The sequence below is a fragment of the Orbicella faveolata genome, unplaced genomic scaffold (assembly GCF_042242905.1).
Source record: "Orbicella faveolata isolate gen_17 unplaced genomic scaffold, um_ofav_v1 contig_34, whole genome shotgun sequence".
Classification (NCBI taxonomy): domain Eukaryota; kingdom Metazoa; phylum Cnidaria; class Anthozoa; order Scleractinia; family Merulinidae; genus Orbicella; species Orbicella faveolata.
Genome location: NW_028301563.1, coordinates 33,505,273 through 33,525,000, shown reverse-complemented (window position 1 = coordinate 33,525,000; position 19,728 = coordinate 33,505,273). Strand labels below are relative to the sequence as shown.

At 39.8% G+C, this 19,728-nt stretch overlaps 2 protein-coding genes, 1 long non-coding RNA gene and 2 pseudogenes across 5 annotated transcripts in view; 3 read left to right on the top strand and 2 right to left on the bottom strand.

The window, feature by feature from the left end:
* The window catches only part of LOC149105898 (uncharacterized), a 1,033-nt pseudogene extending 77 nt beyond the window's left edge, over positions 1-956 (top strand).
* LOC149105896 (uronyl 2-sulfotransferase-like) overlaps positions 1-8,890 on the top strand; it is a 13,893-nt gene extending 5,003 nt beyond the window's left edge. Inside the window, exons 1-3 of one of the 2 annotated variants that reach the window (XM_089271661.1) lie at positions 1,981-2,689; positions 6,336-6,910; positions 8,098-8,890. In XM_089271661.1, the coding sequence (XP_089127787.1) occupies positions 6,373-6,910; positions 8,098-8,762 (1,203 nt within the window). In that variant the 5' untranslated portion in view covers positions 1,981-2,689; positions 6,336-6,372 and the 3' untranslated portion in view covers positions 8,763-8,890. Of the gene's footprint in view, positions 1-1,980; positions 2,690-6,335; positions 6,911-8,097 lie in introns of those variants that run through there. The other variant, XM_089271662.1, reaches the window with a different exon arrangement.
* The window catches only part of LOC149105894 (uronyl 2-sulfotransferase-like), a 24,836-nt gene extending 6,238 nt beyond the window's left edge, over positions 1-18,598 (top strand). Inside the window, exons 1-3 of one of the 2 annotated variants that reach the window (XM_089271659.1) lie at positions 14,242-14,439; positions 15,933-16,507; positions 17,679-18,598. In XM_089271659.1, coding sequence (XP_089127785.1) covers positions 15,970-16,507; positions 17,679-18,343 — 1,203 coding nt within the window. In that variant the 5' untranslated portion in view covers positions 14,242-14,439; positions 15,933-15,969 and the 3' untranslated portion in view covers positions 18,344-18,598. Of the gene's footprint in view, positions 1-14,241; positions 14,440-15,932; positions 16,508-17,678 lie in introns of those variants that run through there. The other variant, XM_089271660.1, reaches the window with a different exon arrangement.
* LOC149105897 (uncharacterized) lies at positions 3,751-4,146 on the bottom strand. The gene is made up of 2 exons (XR_016201562.1): positions 3,898-4,146; positions 3,751-3,862 (listed from the first exon to the last, which is right to left on the bottom strand). It is a non-coding gene; the product is annotated as an uncharacterized LOC149105897 (long non-coding RNA).
* LOC149105895 (uncharacterized) lies at positions 9,459-11,772 on the bottom strand (annotated as a pseudogene).
* Positions 18,599-19,728: the final 1,130 nt, after the last annotated feature.

Here is a 19,728-nt window from a genome sequence, read left to right as displayed (position 1 = left end):
CTCGAGAGATCAGAGCTCCATTCCCCGTTGGGTGGAATTTTTCCTTTCCATGCGGTATCAAAAGTAGCATGCCCATGCGCGTTTGGTCATTTGGACTCATGGAACGACGCAGGGTGTGGCAAGACTGTGTTTACCACCAAACGTTTACTGAACAACCTCGATTTGTCTCATACCCCACCCTCCCAAATACATTATTGTTACGGAGTGTGGCAAGACGGGTTTCAGCCCATGAAAGAACAGGGGGTCAAGTTTCACGAAGGCATTCCCGACACAGATCAACTGAAAACGTGGTTTCCTAAAGGCGGATGACTCGTGTTGGACGATCTAATGGCTGAAGGAGGGAACGATAAACGAGTGTTGGATCTGTTCACCAAACATTCTCACCATCAGAACGTCACCGTGCTCTACTTGTGCCAAGACGTGTTTCCGCCCGGGAAATATGCCAAGAGTATTTCCAGAAACGCCCACTATGTCGTAGCCTTCAAGAACCCACGAGATCAATTAGGCATGAGAAATTTACTGTTACAGGCATTTCCCACCCAATGGCAAGTTTTACAAGACACGTTTCAACGTTTGACAGAACGTCCGTTCGGATACATGGTCTTGGATTTACATCCACGCAGTTCGGACGATCAAAGGATTCTCAGCCACCTTTTAAAGGACGAAGGATGTATGAGATGTCACAAATTCATCGAGACATCATGATGAGTTCTTCCCAAGATTCAATCACTACCGTATCTCTAATGAACGGATCCAAGAAAAGCGCCCAGTTGGTAAACAAAGATTTGTTGTACCGATTGGATGGGCAAACTCTATCATCTGGCTGACATCGCCTCAGGAGAGAAGATTCATTACTATGATTTTACATCTCTCTATCCGTTCATTAATAAGAATGCTGAGTATCCTGTCGGCCACCCTGAAATTATATTTCAGCCGGAAGACACAGACATCCAAAATTACTTCGGGATTGCCAAGGTCACAATCTTACCTCCAGAAAAACTGTTTCATCCAGTACTTCCGCTGCGTGAAAATGGTAAACTAACATTCCCGCTATGTAGAGCCTGTGTACAAGAAGAGATGGAAAAACCAATGCTACAACGGTCCTGGGTTTGCAGTCACAGCGACAGTGAAAGACAAATTACAGGTACATGGTGTACCCCCGAACTGAACAAAGCCGTTGAGAAGGGCTACAAAATAACTTACATTCACGAAGTGTGGCATTTTTCTGAAACGAGGAAAGGTCTCTTTAAAGACTATGTGAATACATGGTTAAAGATTAAAGAGGAGGCAAGCGGCTGGCCAGCTCATGTAGGCGATGATCCCGTCAAACAACAAGAACATCTGAGATCCTACAAAGCGAAAGAGGGCATCGAACTCAACCGCAACAATAATGAAAAGAATCCCGGCAAACGTAGCCTCGTAAAAATGATGTTAAATTCCATGTGGGGGAAGTTTGGCCAGCGCACCAACAAAACTCAAATCAAAGAGTTCGGAGATCCTATGAGGTTCAGTGCATTCCATGAAAGTGATGCAAATGACATTTGCTACGTGAGTGTATTGTCTGAAGACATCGTTGAAATTCACTATAAACTGAAATCGAATGACGAATCTGTCTCACCAAACCTCAACATTTTCATCGCTTGTTTCACGACATGTTGGGCTCGACTTCGTTTGTATGCAGCTCTGGACATGCTACAAGAACGAGTACAGTACACAGACACCGACAGCGTTATTTTTTCCAGTTTACCTCATGAAAACAATCCTCCCCTTGACGACTTTCTCGGTGATTTCAAGGACGAGTTGGGAGAAGACGACTTCATCACTGAATTTGCGTCCGCGGGACCGAAAAACTGTAGTTACCTCACGAAGAAAGAAAAAGAAGAATGCAAAGTGAGGAGAATCTCTTTAAACAGTGAAGGTAGCAAGTAGTTAAATTATCAAGTGTTGCGGCAAAATGTTTTAGACGAAATTCAACGCCTTCTCGAGAAAACGCGACAAACTGATATTTACAAGCCTTATCACATCGTCCGAAACTCCAAAGAGTACTCACTGACCACAGTCTCTCAGACGAAAAAGTACCAGCTTGTGTACGAAAAACGAGTGATAGATCCCTACACCTTCAAAACATATCCCTATGGCTATGAAAGAATAACAAATGAGGACGTGGACATGATTGAACTGTTGTGCCATTTGTAAACACTTTTGTAAATAGTTTCATTCATAAGTTGAGCGCAATCCACTAAGGAGTTGCACACGGCTCTGTCCTGTAATTTTAGGGAAACATTTGATATTAAAGTTAATGGTTAACTTTAAAATTGCGTGATTACTTTGTTTATCTTAGAAACCAGGCTTTTTACTCGGTCAACACGGAAACGAGATTAATGACGTCAAAGGGGGCGAGGCTTCTGGCTACCATGGATACGTCAAACTCGAGAAAACAATAGAACTCCTTTCCATAACAATACTTTTTCATTTGCATGACACTACCTGTCAAATTCGTACTGGACTAGCCCATACCACTACTCACTTGTTTGGTAAAAATACTAATATGGCCGCCACGAAACATCGAGGCGTTAGTGGTTTTAGAATCTTCTAACACCCCGCACACTGGTGATGAGGTAAAAACACTCAAATGGCTTTCAAATTTAAAACAGAAGTTTTGGTAATCACAGACAACCGGCTTTAACAGGTGCGGCAGGTTTCTTTTACAGGTCACAGGTCACAGGTCACAGGTCACAGGTCACAGGTCACAGGTCACAGGTCACAATCAAAACACTCAGTAAATTTCGCGATGTAACAATTACTGAGATTCCCGAGAGGTTTATCGATGTTTCCATGCAACAAACGTGTTTTACTTTATACAAATGTTTTACTTTATAATTTTAATGACAACAACAACAACAACAACAAAAAACATCATAAAACAGATGCATACAAGTGCGTCCCAAGTGCAACTATAAGAGCTCTTTCTTGAAAAAAAAAGCGCGTAGGGGAAATCATTTGTAGCACTGAAATTCAAAAAAAAAAATTGATCCAAAGAAAGCTAAGACTTATAACTGTTGAAAACATAAATTGTTTTTAGCCTTTCAATATAATATGAAAACGAAAGAGGCTTACACTGATCCGTGAATTATGCATCTACTTACACGTGATTTGTGAACCAATGACTTTTGCGGGAATAATTGTTCACTTTTTTTGGAGATTTTAGCGTCATTAAAGCTCGTAAACTACACCAAACTAGATGTAAAACCTGTCCATTCCACGCAACTGAGAACTAACCACAGCGACAGTTTACCAGGAGGACCTAGAATCTAGTCTGTCACGATGTGTCACACACGCACACGGCATTTCGATGCATCAAAATGGAGGGTTCTGTATGTTTTGCGAAACGTGGATAGAATTTGTATTTTTATGTAACACATGATTTAGCTTTTGCATTTTTACGTGAAAAGTGATTTTTTCTGTTAACGTGAAGCTGCTTTCGAATTTTTTGCGATGCGTGAAAAGGCCGATTACTCATGCGTGAAATTGTTTTCAGAGTAGGTATAGGGGACCCTCTTGTTTCTGTTTAGTACATACTCGTTGTATAGATTTAAAAAATATATATATATATAGAGATAAAACTATCATAATGAATTATCTTATTACGATAAAATATATTAACACTATACGTTTGAAAGCTATATTTCAACCCATTTCGTATATATACCACCCCTAGAAATTTTTTCATTAAAATTATAGAGTAAAACATTTTTAGTTAGGGTTTGTTGCATGGAAACATCGATAAACCTCTCGGGAATCTCAGTAATTGTTACATCGCGAAATTTACTGAGTGTTTTGATTGTGACCTGTGACCTGTGACCTGTGACCTGTGACCTGTGACCTGTGACCTGTGACCTGTGAAAGAAACCTGCCGTAACAGGTGAGCACGTTTGTAGAATGAGTTCGCTTTGAATTATTAACAATGTCCTCCGCGATTTTATATTCGCTTCAGATAGTCGATCCTGGTTCCTAGGTAAAATATGCAGTTGTAGTTAATTTTAGAGTTCCTTTTGATTAAGGGTTTTGTTAAGCCACGAACAGGTCACGCTGTTTCGTTCAAGTTTCTACATACAACTTTAACCAGAATAAACAGTTCTGTACTGGTATCGCACCAAACTTCAGGAAAATGAAAAACAATTATTCAGATAAATGTACAGTAGATAATGAATGTCTGTAGGCTGCTCCCTGAAAACCCCAGCCATCTCGATACGAATTCTAAACGTAGTTGAACAAGAATGCTTCTTTCCTTCATCGACATCGACCTTGAGGAGTGTTTCGGGCCGAACGGAGCAGCGAATTGTGTCGAATAGTAAGGAATAGTAACGTCGGTTTAATAAGCTAAGCAGCTCTTCGTTTACCCTAAATCACAGCACTGACTTGATCTTGGTTATAGTCTTTGTAACTTTGCCGCTGTTCGACCATTCGTGTCAGCTATTTGCTGTTTAATAGCTTTTTGCTTTCTCCAAACGTTCACATTTCGCATAACATACAGAATAGTTTATTCTAATTTTATAATCGAAACCACTCGCCTGTTTAGTGCAGGCGAGGTAATATAATTAACGGGTTTCTTTATTCTCAGCACCCCAATATAAAGTATATCGTTATAAAGTATGTTGTGCGAGTAAATTAAGCGAAACGTTTTTCTTCCATGACCAACACTAGTTATAAATTACACAGGTCTACACAGGCAAACGATTCACAGGAACCAAACATAGAACTGATGCCAAGGAGACTGACTAGCACTAAGAAAATCCGGAAAAACGTGGCGATAAAACACGTCGATGAATTAAGGCGATTTGTAAACAGGGTTCTGTCCTCGTGTACCGGTTCACAAAAACCGATACAAAAGACCCAACAATGTTCAACAGTTGTAAACAAAGATTCGTAAAGAAAGGAGTACAATGGTTATTTCCTCAGTGTACCGGTACAACAGGACATAACCGTAAACAGAGCCTTTTAATTAAGTAGAGATCATGCAAATGATATTTTTACGTCGGTAGAAAACTGAACCAAACGCATCTGTTGTTTTCAGTTTTATCACGTTATTTAGATGGGTCAGTGAGCTAATTTTACTTGTATATTAACATTCGCAAATTAGTCTTACTCAGTTGTTAGGCGCAAAAGAAGCCACTAAACAATGTTTTTGGCAGTTGTTATTCAGTAAAAGCCGGTATATCACAATGATCTACTAAAGAACATAACAAAATAACGCCCTTCGAGGGAGTTTTTCATTAAGTTTTGATTTTAATATCACAATCTCTCTAAAACTTGAAATCATAGTCACTCTGCTAAAATAAGTTTTCATAATTAGACAGCTTTTCTCTTCATAAGATGTTAAGTACTTGTTAAAATGTTAAGTACTTCTTATGAAATCAGTCATGCATTATTTTCAAGTTATTTTCAAGTTGCACAGTCAAATTAATCAATTAATCGTATCTTAATAACAAAATTTTCGATCGTCTTTGGTTCTCGCTTTTGTGGCTTCCTCGGCAATGTTTCCTACAATTGTCAAAACTTATGAAAAGTGCTACAGATGTTTTCGCTCAAAAGAATTTCTAAAAAGACATTTTTAATTCGGAAATTTGTTATAGATACGATTAATTAGTAAATGGATCTCGTGTCGTACGATTCAGGCCCAGTTCAGACGTCGTGCTTCTGCCGTGCCGAACTAAATTGCAATTTGGTTCGACTGTTGCACGGAAGGAAGTCAACTCTGATTCAGACGTCGTACCAGAGTCGAATCAAATCCAGGGTTTACTGAAGCCTTGTAACAATTCTCCTCCTAACTCCCCACGGGAACGAAATCTCGCCAAAATACATTGACATAATTTATGAATTTAGTTTGGCGCGACAGAAGCACGACGTTTGAATCGCTGCCGTGCCGGAGTCGTGTAGCACGGCAGAGCTTGTCGAACTTAATTGCTTGCCGAACTTAATTCAAAAGTTTGATTCAGACGCCGTGCTTCTGCCGTATTTTTGTCGAACTTAATTCCTGAATTTAGTTCGGCACGGCAGAAGCACGACGTCTGAACTGGGCCTCAGGGAGTAATCGTGCTCGTAATTTCAAACTGGGCTCGCGCTTCGCGCTCGTCCAATTTTGAAGTTACTCACGCGATTACTCCCTGAATTGTACTCCACTCGGTCCAGTTACTATAACTAATAAATTAAATTAATCAACTTACAAAGACTACACTAAACCCTATCATCTGTATTCGACTGTTTTCCTCATGGTATGTTGCATATTTGAGCTGTTTGTTCACAATTCATGCTCCCAAAATGTCTTCTTTCTTCAGGTTCCGAGTGAAATTGCTGTAAAAACCTCGCTAACTTATGGGTGTTTTCGCACACTTTAAGAAGAATCATAAAGCAATCTTTCTTTGCATCTTTAGTTTAAATGCATTGTTCTTTGGCGTGTGGATTTTCGTTCAGGGGCAAACTCCCGGAAGAAGGTTATTCACTTATGGTCAACAGATAAACGAACCGTTTCCAGATTCTTCGCTTTTTAAGCCTAAGCCGGATGTCACGCAAAGTGATTTCAGACTGTGGCAGGGAAAATTCTACTCTTCCTTAGCAAGTGCAACCAAGCCTCAATCAAAAAGTTTGCCCAAATGGAAAGCCTTGGCCCTTTATACCAACAACCAAAGCCACTTAAGCGACATCAACCAGATTACATTGCCTGGTAATGAGCCCAGACAGACTGTAAAGACAACCAGTCAAAACCGCTTGTTGCAGTTTCTGGAGACAGCTTCGTGCCAACCCATAACACCCGATGTGGTTCTATACAACAGAATTTTCAAGACAGGCAGTGAAACAACGGGAGCATTATTCAGTTTTGTAGCAGCTATGATGAACTATATCTACACCAGAGGTAAGTACCAGGGAGATTTCTTTAGGGAATTTAATAAAACAACCAAGTCGATTGAAAAATGTATATATTCTAACTACGAATTTCGCGTTACTTCATAGTTAATAGAGGGTGATAGTTATGAAACCTGGGAAAGCTCTTTGTTTTATGTTTTTGTTGGCTATTTTAGGAGTTGACCCTGCAAAAAAAGGTGGTTCTGTGTGCTAATGCAACTCTCCAATGGAAGCATTTCAATTATGTAATTCATGTATAATCTTAGGTATATTCTCTATGAGCATAAACAAAGGTTGTGCAGGGTAAAGAACCTTCCAACATAAATCTTAGCCTGTTTGTTTACTTCTTTGATGTTTACCGGGCTTTTGAACCATTTCCCTCCGTAGGCTATGGTTACTCCTTTACTTTGTCTATCACTGTCAAAACTCTCCCGAGACTGAATATGGAACACACTTAGTCGTTCAAAACTTTTATCTAAATCCTTTCTACAGACACTTCGAAAACGCGAAGAAGTGGCCGCTATTTCAACAATAACCACACACTCTTACCGGCTACTCACTTTCTACAACAGAATATGTAGTGCATAGCGTAACCAATTAGAGAACGCCATTCACGATAGAACGCTAGTAGATTTATACTAATTCGAAATAGAAATTATCAGTCGTGGTTCACGTTCTCCATACAACACAGAATTTCATTGGACATTTCACGTTGTTGTCTGAGTTTTACAAAGGACGACAAAGAAGTCTTTCAAGAATTATAACCCTCGTGACAACTATTCTCGTTAAATTTTGTTTAGCGACGTTCCCGTTGCTGTAGAGGTTGTGGCTTTCTTAAACTTAGTTTTAATAAATATCACGGTTGCCGTTTTGGAATTGTAGCAGTTTACTTGAATTCTTGGTACATTTCTTTGTCGACTTCTGCAAAACAACAACTTACACAAATGGCCAAATTCTACATTGTCTGGAGAGCTTATAACACAACGGTCAAATTTATAACTTTCTATTTAGAATTTAACGTTGCGTTCCAAACTCAGTTTCGAGATACTTTTGAGAAAGAGAAACAAACTAAATGAAATATAGATTCGCTTTTTAATCGTAGTCGTGGTCATGCAGCTTATTTAGATTCCCTAATATTTACTATCCAAGCAAACCTTTGCCATCCTAACTTGCTGTGGGTTTTTCTTTTTGTTGTAGAAAACACAGAAGATTTCTATGACCGTGGCCAATCCAGGTCGTTTCCAATGATTATCGAACGCAGGGTCAAACAAGCAGATCGCCCGATATTTTTTAACGCACACTTTTACTTCAGAAACAACTTGAAAATTCAGCGAACGCACACATATATTAATCAAATCAGACACCCAGTTGACAGATATATTTCTCATTACGCTTATATGCGTACCACGAACAGACCGGAAACGAGAGTAAAGCAGATGATTGACAGTGGAGAGTTTTACGAAACAATCGAGCAATGCTTTGAGAAGCAAGGTCAGGGTTGTAAACATAACGTGATGACGCGATTCTTCTGTGGGACCGAGGACTTTTGCAAGAAAGATGCCGAGAAAGCACTTGAAAGAGCAAAGGAAAATATTTTGAAGCACTATGCAACTGTTGGTTTACTGGAGCATTTTCACCTTTCTTTAAAGATTATCCAGCGACGCCTTCCATACTTTTTACCAGTGGTCCCTGAAGAACCTGCACATATGAAACTAAACGAGGGGAAGAAAAAATTGAACTCCAGCTCTGTGAGCGAAGAAATGATTGAGAAGATAAAAGAAGCGAACAGAGCAGACATGGAGTTGTACGAGTTTGTGACAGAAATATTTTGGAAACAAGTCAAAGCTTGTGGAATATCATAGATCTGAGTTAGCTTAATTAGAGGAAGTAACCATGCCGAGGCACACTTGGTGTGTGGCTCTTTAAATTAACTTTCTGTTTCCTTAATTGCATGCAGTGTCTAAATTACACCTCGCATCTGAAGCTGAAATTGTCATGTATATATTTGCAAACTAGCATCGTTTTCTATTGCTGCAGTAAAAATTTGGAAAAAAATCTATGGACTGGAGAATTTTCGCTCGAACGTCCTTAAGGCGTTGAAGGGGTGGGTGGGTGGGGGCTCAAGTAGTTAGAACTTCTTGGAGGGGTCGGGGTGGGTAAGTAAAAATCTGCATTTTGTTTTCAAACAAGCAAAAAGCAAACAAACAAAAACAGAAAAACTAGAGATGTTTCTTTTTCGATGACTAACAATCCCTCAACATATAACGAGTATCATTTTTTGACTTAACTATTTATTAACAAAAATTGGAATCCATTTAAAAGTTTTAAAATTGTCATTTGTTGAAGGCAACGGCATTTTGTTGGTAAAATGTACAAAGAAATGTACTGATGTTTTTATTACTTTCCTTAATTTGTTCCACTCATAACAAAATAGAATGGTTAATCAAAAATCTTACGTCTTTCAAGTTTCATTTACGCTTGGATCAAAACTGACTCAAAGCAAAATAAGGGAAATTAGATTTTACCTAAAAAGATTTAATTCCTCATTTTTTAGCTGATTATTTTGTTGTTCAATGGTCTTCTTCATCTTCTTCCTCTATGTCATCCAGGGCATTTAGTTGCACGATTTCGCCTTCCCATGAACGACACATTATATGTTTGCGAAAATTTTTACTTGGCAAGCTAACCCCTTGCTGTTTCTGTGGTTTATTGAAGAACTTACACAGGCTCGGTAACGTGCTTGTTTGTGCCGGCAAGAGCTGCGAAGAAAATAAACACGTTGATTGTTAAAGGAGGTCAGTCCAGAAATGTATATTTTCTGTCAACGCTAATAAAAACCTTGCACTAAGTTTGGCCACTCACCGAAGTTTCAGCCTCTGAAGTGCAGGTTCTCCTCATGAAGTTTGTCTCCAAAGAAGCCCAAAATTCGAACATTGCTGCCGCCATTTTGAACAGTACTCAGCAGCCAGGCTGCGTTTTCATGACGTCATTCCGTTCGAGAGATTTTGTCCAAATGGCTTCCGAAGAGCCTTTTAACTACCACTTTGGATTATGGCTGCTCTTGGGGTGAATTATTTTGAGCCAAACATGCTCCAAACTCCGTAATGATAGTATTGAAGATAGCGAAGTGGATAATCGCTTGGAAAAAAAAGATTTTGCTGACCTTGAGACGGATGCCAAGTCAGTTGCAAGTTTTTCTCCTTCCCATCAATTTCGAGTCGGACGGAATGACGTCACATAAACACGACCTGGCTGCCAAGACAGTTTCAAAATGGCGGCCTCCAAAGTCGCTTCTTTCGAGACGAATTTCTTCAGGATAGTAGGCACTTCAGAGGCTGAAACTTCGGTGAGTGGAAAACCTGAATGTTTACTTCTTATAGGCGAAGACAAAAAAAAGTAGGCTTTTTGGAGTGACCTTCTCCTTTAAGGGCCCACTGATTAACTGATCTTTTCGAGCCGTTGCTAAGGAAAATTTATTCTCATATAACCTCATCATTTTTAGTTAGTTCAGAGCTACTTCATGTGTTTTAACTTTTACATGATCAGTAACACTAGTGATGATGTCATCAGGTCACGCCCATGGTCATGTGACTAATACTGAAAAAATGTAAAGGATCCCAGGCAAATTACTCTATCGGGATTTTTTTCATTGATTTAATATATGCATAGATTTGTTTCATTTTTAAAAGGTCCGAGTTTGAGAGAATTTTAAAATATTGAAAAATTCGTAATTTTCTGGAAAAAGCCCGATTTCGAAAATGGAATGCATAGCTATGTTCCCAACGTTGGCTTTAATCGAAATTCGTCCGAAAAGGCCGAATTTACTGTAAACCGCGTTTCCTTTAGCATTTAAAGAAACTGGAAGTGAGCCCGATATATATTGGAAGTAATCCTATCAGCGCGTGCGCAATTTACATTACTAACGCACTTCGGTAAGATCAAACAAAGTCACAGGGAGTTAGTTTTTCTTTTTCTATTACTCTTGTTTTTCTGTCTTTCTCTTATTTTGCCTTTGCTTGTACTCTGTTTACTTTGCATTTTGTGAAACACACGAAAAAAAACACCTTAAATGTAAGCGAATTTGCAAGTTATTGAGTTGTTTTTGTTTTCGGCGCTCGGGCTGACGTACGCAAGTAACCGGAAGTGAAATTTCACCTTCTTAGCCTTTTTTCGGTGGGGTTGTCGATTCTGACATCGCTCAAGATACGCGCGAAATTCCATTCTGATAACGAAGCTGTACAGAGATACGTGCCTCTGATTGGTTGATACCTAGATTTTTAAGGGGAAAAAATAGCCAATCAGAAGCTATACGGATCTCTGTAGAGCTGTGGCAGACGATAGCAGAAGACTGTGCGCGTCGTGCACGCGAGGTCCGCGCGTGTGAACCAGTATCATATTGTCCGAACTGGAAAAATAAGGAATAAAATTTCAACCTAATGCATGAAAGTCTATTTATTTAATTGGTTCGGCTTACCGCTCCTGTATTTCCAGCTTTCGTCTGTTTCTGCTTTTTTCGTTTATTTGGCGTTCCTTTTGGGTTAATAAGTGGCGTGTTGACCCCCGAGGAATTAACTCGACCAGGGCCCCTCACTGGTCCTTTTCCGGTTCCCCTTCCTGCACCTTTACCGGCCATATTTCCTACGCCACTTGCTGTTCTTTTTATGGTACCTCTTCCAGTCCCTCTCCGTCCAGCCGTCCCAGGTCCCTTTACAGGGGCGCGACCTGGTTGTATTACGCCACTACCATACGCTCCCAATACCGCTGACACGGAAGAGGACACTCTGTGGTAGGACTGAACCATGGAGTTTTTCAGGCTCTGTGCTTTTTCCTCAGCGGCTTTCTTTTTCCTTGGAACGAGAGAAATAACACCCAACAGATAAATTAAAACAGCCGTATTATTTTCTTAAAAAATTAGTTGTCAAAGCAATCCCCACTGAATGCTTTGTTTCCCATCGCCCTTACGCTCGTAAAAGAGAGTCAGTCTGTTGCATGGTTAATTAAGAAGAAAATGATAAAAAGAAATATAAATATATCGGAAACTTGACGAGTAACTAATTTCAACCGAACCTCGTTCATATGTTCCTTTGACTGCAACTTTGTGACCGGCTGCTTTCATAGAATTGTGCGATTTTTGAAACAAGCACCAAACTTTGTGGGAAATTGTGCATTCCCTTACTGATCAATTCCTGAAATAGTGCCGAGCTTAACGTTCAAATTCCAGCTAGATAGCGATGATTAGAGTGCTCACTCATTAGACCCCCCGCAAAGCTCATGTTCTTGTCAATTTTTCGCGAATTAATTCACCTTTTTACCTTACGTTTATACATTATTAACCTTGCATACGGCTGGCGGGCCTGAAATTTGAATTGACCAATCCGGACTCAGCAGATTGCTGCTCTTTCTCTACATTTCTGCAATACTTTCTCTTGGTTCGGATGGTAGAAGCGGTGTCCTATTCTAATTGTTTTTCTATGCAATTGGATGCAAATACGTACAGCACAAACCGTTGCTAGAAAGAGAAAATGGCGAGCTTCAACATATGAAGGAAGAAATAGGTTGATTTGGGAAAATTTGGATAAGAGAATGGAATTGCTCGCACATTTGAAAGTCATTGTGCCACTTGGCATAAATCTTGTCGAATTCGATAGAACCAACCAGAACCAAACTGGATCACGTATTTAAAAGGAAACTGTCTCGGCCAAAGAAGCAGCAAACGTACACGAGGCATATACAACGGCTGTCGACTCCGATCATGCGTTCGATCTGTTGTTCACGAGTTATGCAATTTGAGTCAATACCTAAGCTAACATGATGACTGCCTTTGGAGCCAGATATTACCTGAGTTGTCTAACAGCGCCGGTCAACCGCGCGCAAAAACATAATAATGGAAAAGTCATCAAAAAAGGAAAAACGTAACTGCCAATCTATTACTATAGTTAAGTTGAATTCCACAATCAAAATTCTAGAACGCGACAGCCACACACTACCTTTTTCAAGCTCTCGGATTCGAGAAAGGAGTTTTGCAAAAGGCGTGGTGGCAGAGAAGCAAGAGATACACTCTAGCTACGCGTGTTATTGGCCGCTGACACCCTAATTAAAGAGGCAGCTAAGAGGCATTGCAAGTGTTTGACGACGACGGAGGATGACTACTGTTTTTACGCTTCCTCTGCTGAAAACGATGGCAATGTGACGAGTTTAGAACGCAGAGCTAGCAATAGACCATTCATAGCCACGGGATCTTTTTCTCAGATCTGCCAAAAGGAATCATTACCCCAGGCTTTGCTGGCATCGGTAACCATGATCCTTGCGGGACAAACCCTAAATTCCAGTCATAAAGCCCGCCCGTAAATCCAAAGAATGCGCTCGGCATGTCAAAAGGCAAGAGACCCGTTTACCAGTATGTGTATGTATAGGCTGCATGCTGCATCAAATATACTTGAGAAAGAAATTGTTGACAGACTGCATGCTCTTGGCATGTTGATGGCCAAGAGCAACAGAGCTATGCTTGTCATATATCAGATCTGGTGGGAGTGGCAGATGCAGTTGTGAACGCTTAGCAAAAAGGGCATGGTATGCCCTCCTAACCTGAAAACGGGCGTTTTCTCTCCAGAGGCAGTCGATAAAATCGACCACAATACGTCGTCGACAACCTCTTTAAGTTTTCACGACACCCGCAGTATCGCACTGATCCAACAACCCAACTAGCGCGCGTGTTGGCTTTGTAACAGAGTGGTCAAACGTGTGTAACATGTTATGCGAGACAGTGTTGCGATTAGTTGTGTTGAAATGTTGCGTGACGTTTAATGTTGCTTGTCGCAAAGTTTGTAACTTTTTTAAAGTCTGACTAGCATTGAATAACTGAAAATAACAATGCAATTGTCGATCTGAGAGTTTTGAATCGCACGTGTGGGTGGGGGCGTTTTGATTGGGTTAGAACTTGAAGTACGAACAGCATAATCTGAAAGTTTCAAACGAATTGAATAAGTTAATTTTCACTGACGAGTGATACGGGCTTGAATACGTTTCTGAAATAAACAGAGCGTACGTAAAAAAGGAGGAAAAATATCGTTGAGATCACAGTGACCCCAAATGTTTCTTTCAGCCTTCAATGTATTAAATCAGCCGCGTTTAAATTATTTCAATTTTCTCTGACTTTTCTTCAAAATGTCAGTTTTTCCTGACTCAAAATAAATTTCCCTGACTTTTCCCAATATTTTTTTTCCTGACCTGTGGTAACCCTGGCCATGCTACATAGCGTCTAGATATGGTTTGCCCTCTGATCATCGTACGGCAGGCTCAGTGATAATGTTACATAACTCAGAACCGACCACCCACACAGAATCAGAACTAAGTCTTTTCTTATGCAAAACTTTCCACTTGTTTGGTAAAAATACTAATATGGCCGCCACGAAACATCGAGGCGTTAGTGGTTTTAGAATCTTCTAACACCCCGCACACTGGTGATGAGGTAAAAACACTCAAATGGCTTTCAAATTTAAAACAGAAGTTTTGGTAATCACAGACAACCGGCTTTAACAGGTGAGCACGTTTGTAGAATGAGTTCGCTTTGAATTATTAACAATGTCCTCCGCGATTTTATATTCGCTTCAGATAGTCGATCCTGGTTCCTAGGCAAAATATGCAGTTGTAGTTAATTTTAGAGTTCCTTTTGATTAAGGGTTTTGTTAAGCCACGAACAGGTCACGCTGTTTCGTTCAAGTTTCTACATACAACTTTAACCAGAATAAACAGTTCTGTACTGGTATCGCACCAAACTTCAGGAAAATGAAAAACAATTATTCAGATAAATGTACAGTAGATAATGAATGTCTGTAGGCTGCTCCCTGAAAACCCCAGCCATCTCGATACGAATTCTAAACGTAGTTGAACAAGAATGCTTCTTTCCTTCATCGACATCGACCTTGAGGAGTGTTTCGGGCCGAACGGAGCAGCGAATTGTGTCGAATAGTAACGAATAGTAACGTCGGTTTAATAAGCTAAGCAGCTCTTCGTTTACCCTAAAACACAGCACTGACTTGATCTTGGTTATAATCTTTGTAACTTTGCCGCTGTTCGACCATTCGTGTCAGCTATTTGCTGTTTAATAGCTTTTTGCTTTCTCCAAACGTTCACATTTCGCATAACATACAGAATAATTTATTCTAATTTTATAATCGAAACCACTCGCCTGTTTAGTGCAGGCGAGGTAATATAATTAACGGGTTTCTTTATTCTCAGCACCCCAATATAAAGTATATCGTTATAAATTATGTTGCCACTAAACAATGTTTTTGGCAGTTGTTATTCAGTAAAAGCCGGTATATCACAATGATCTACTAAAGAACATAACAAAATAACGCCCTTCGAGGGAGTTTTTCATTAAGTTTTGATTTTAATATCACAATCTCTCTAAAACTTGAAATCGTAGTCACTCTGCTAAAATAAGTTTTCATAATTAGACAGCTTTTCTCTTCATAAGATGTTAAGTACTTGTTAAAATGTTAAGTACTTCTTATGAAATCAGTCATGCATTATTTTCAAGTTATTTTCAAGTTGCACAGTCAAATTAATCATTTAATCGTATCTTAATAACAAAATTCTCGATCGTCTTTGGTTCTCGCTTTTATGGCTTCCTCGGCAATGTTTCCTACAATTGTCAAAACTTATGAAAAGTGCTACAGATGTTTTCGCTCAAAAGAATTTCTAAAAAGACATTTTTAATTGGGAAATTTGTTATAGATACGATTTATTATTAAATGGATCTCGTGTCGTACGATTCAGGGAGTAATCGTGCTCGTAATTTCAAACTGAGCTCGCGCTTCGCGCTCGTCCAATTTTGAAATTACTCACGCGATTACTCCCTGAATTGTACTCCACTCGGTCCAATTACAGTAACTAATAAATCAAATTTATCAACTTACAGAGACTACGCTAAACCCTATCATCAGAATTCGACTGTTTTCCTCATGTTATGTTGCATATTTGAGCTGTTTGTTCACAATTCATGCTCCCAAAATTTCTTCTTTCTTCAGGTTCCGAGTGAAATTGCTGTAAAAACCTCGCTAACTTATGGGTGCTCTCGCACGCTTTAAGAAGAATCGTAAAGCAATCTTTCTTTGCATCTTTAGTTTAAATGCATTGTTCTTTTGCCTGTGGATTTTCGTTCAGGGGCAAACTCCCGGAAGAAGATTATTCACTTATGGTCAACAGATAAACGAATCGTTTCCAAATTCTTCGCTTTTTAAGCGTAAGCCGGATGTCACGGAAAGTGATTTCAGACTGTGGCAGGGAAAATTCTACTCTTCCTTAGCAAGTGCAACCAAGCCTCAGTCAAAAAGTTTGCCCAAATGGAAAGCCTTGGCCCTTTATACCAACAACCAAAGCCACTTAAGCGACATCAACCAGATTACATTGCCTGGTAATGAGCCCAGACAGACTGTAAAGACAACCAGTCAAAACCGCTTGTTGCAGTTTCTGGAGACAGCTTCGTGCCAACCCATAACACCCGATGTGGTTCTATACAACAGAATTTTCAAGACAGGCAGCGAAACAACGGGAGCATTATTCAGTTTTGCAGCTGCTATGATGAACTATATCTACACCAGAGGTAAGTACCAGGGAGATTTCTTTAGGGAATTTAATAAAGCAACCAAGTCGATTGAAAAATGTATATATTCTAACTACGAATTTCGCGTTACTTCATAGTTAATAGAGGGTGATGGTTATGAAACCTGGGAAAGCTCTTTGTTTTATGTTTTTGTCGGCTATTTTGGGAGTTGACCCTGCACAAAAAGGTGGTTCTGTGTGCTAATGCAACTCTCCAATGGAAGCATTTCAATTATGTAATTCATATATATTCTTATGTGTATTCTCTATGAGCATAAACAAAGGTTGTGCAAGGTAAAGAACCTTCCAACATAAATCTTAGCCTGTTTGTTTACTTCTTTGATGTTTACCGGGATTTTGAACCATTTCCCTCCGTAGGCTATGGTTACTCCTTTACTTTGTCTATCACTGTCATCCCGAGACTGAATGTGGAACACACTTAGTCGTTCAAAACTTTTACTATCTAAATCCTTTCCACAGACACTTCGAAAACGCGAAGAAGTGGCCGCTATTTTATCAATAACCACACACTGTTACCGGCTACTCACTTTCTACAACAGAATATGTAGTGCCTAGCGTAACCAATTAGAGAACGCCATTCGCGATAGAACGCTAGTAGATTTATACTAATTCGAAATTATCAGTCGTGGTTCACGTTCTCCACACAACACAGAATTTGGACATTTCACGTTTTTGTCTAAGTTTTGCAGAGGACGACAAAGAAATATTTCAAGAATTATAACCCTCGTGACAACTATTCTCGTTAAATTTTGTTTAGCGACGTTCCCGTTGCTGTAGAGGTTGTGGCTTTCTTAAACGTTGTTTTAATAAAGATCACGGCTGCCGTTTTGGAATTGTAGCAGTTTACTTGAATTCTTGGTACATTTCTTTGTCGACTTCTGCAAAACAACAACTTAAAATGGCCAAATTCTACATTGTCTGGAGAGCTTGTACCACAACGGCCAAGTTTATAAATTTCTACTTAGAATTTAACGTTGCGTTCCAAACTCAGTTTCGAGATACTTTTGAGAAAGAGAAACAAACTAAATGAAATATAGATTCGCTTTTTAATCGTAGTCGTGGTCATGCAGCTTATTTAGATTCCCTAATATTTACTATCCAAGGAAACCTTTGCCATCCTAACTTGCTGTGGGTTTTTCTTTTTGTTGTAGAAAACACAGAAGATTTCTATGACCGTGGCCAATCCAAGCCGTTTCCAATGATTATCGAACGCAGAGTCAAACAAGCAGATCGCCCGATATTTTTTAACGCACACTTTTACTTCAGAAACAACTTGAAAATTCAGCGAACGCACACATATATTAATCAAATCAGACACCCAGTTGACAGATATATTTCTCATTACGCTTACATGCGTACCACAAACAGACCAAAAAAGAGAGTGAAGCAGATTATTGACAGCGGAGAGTTTTACGAAACAATCGAGCAATGCTTTGAGAAGCAAGGTCAGGGATGTAAACATAACATGATGACGCGATTCTTCTGTGGGACCGAGGACTTTTGCAAGAAAGATGCCGAGAAAGCACTTGAAAGAGCAAAGGAAAATATTTTGAAGCACTATGCAACTGTTGGTTTGCTGGAGCATTTTCACCTTTCTTTAAAGATTATCCAGCGACGCCTTCCATACTTTTTACCAGTGGTCCCTGAAGAACCTGCACATATGAAACTAAACGAGGGGAAGAAAAAATTGAACTCCAGCTCTGTGAGCGAAGAAATGATGAAGAAGATAAAAGAAGCGAACAGAGCAGACATGGAGTTGTACGAGTTTGTGACAGAAATATTTTGGAAACAAGTTAAAGCTTGTGGAATATCATAGATCTGAGTTAGCTTAATTAGAGGAAGTAACCATGCCGAGGCACACTTACACCTCGCATCTGAAGCTGAAATTGTCATGTATATATTTGCAAACTAGCATCGTTTTCTATTGCTGCAAGATTGCGCGCATCTAAAATTTTCAGCTGCTAAATGTGACAGCCATTCCGTACAGCTGTGTGGCTATCCTCTCTTTAAACAAAATGTAAAGATCTGTTTGGTCTTTCGTCTTTCCTACCCGGAGTGCAAGAATGTTGAACAGATGCGTTTTGAAGTATGTTGCCGCTTGGCCCGGGGAGGGGGGGGGGGGGGGGTGTGATGGGGAATGGGGGGATGGGGCTACAGCTATACGGCCGGAGAGGCTCCGAGGTCCAGCTTCTTACCCTTTCGTATACCATTTTTACATAAAAGACACCCCTCACATGCACTTTCATAACTTGTCCGTATTATGAATAAATTGCCAAACAAGAAAGTCTTCTTGTTACTTTCATGTAGTGCCTAACAAATGAAACGATACAGCCAAAAGGTGCTTCTGTTTGAAATACTTTTAATTAAAGGCCCTTTAAAATAACCACATGACAGATTTCCCTAGCCTTTTATATACCTGGAGCCTGAAAAGGGTATATACCCCTTTCGGGCGGAGCTTCCCCGTATTGGCCATTATTGGGAGTTGCCTCCACCCAGGCCAGGCCGCTTGGCAAAGTTGCGCGAAATGTTGCAGCGGGTGTTAGAAAGGCGTCCCCACAAAATAACAATCATACTTGACACAAAAACCTTTAAAGAAACTCACCAATAAGTATTTCACCAAAGCGAATGAATTGAACAACACCAGCAACAACACCAACGACAAAAAAGTCCCCAGGAATCTACATAAATACACTATGCAAATCACTTGGCTACATTCGAGTAACAAATAGCAAATCCCGTCTCAGTGATTGTATTGAGGAATTGCCGAATGAAAGGGAAAACGTCCAAAATTTCAAAGACTTGCAGTGTTCGTGTGTACCAACGACTTTGTAGGCATCACCTTTCTCTACCGATTTTCCACGTTTAGCGAAAAATGAAGAAAATCTATCGACTAGAAGTTTGAATGTTTTGTAAAATGCACTATCAAATTCCCTTCTTTTTAGCTCTTCGTTTATCTGTGCGACGGTTTCAAATGCCTCTTGAAGGGTTAAGTTTTGTGAAAACGTGGGTAACGTTTGGAATTATTTGCGCAACAGGTCCACTTCTACAAAATATGACTAAGATCGTTTGGCTCCGTCGACTCACCTACTATAATCCCCTGTAGAGCATACTGAATTACGTGCGCCAATTTTTCAAAATCAGGGTAGTTTTCCACACGCGTTATCTCTGAACAAAGTCTGTGACCCCAAATTTGTTTTGAAT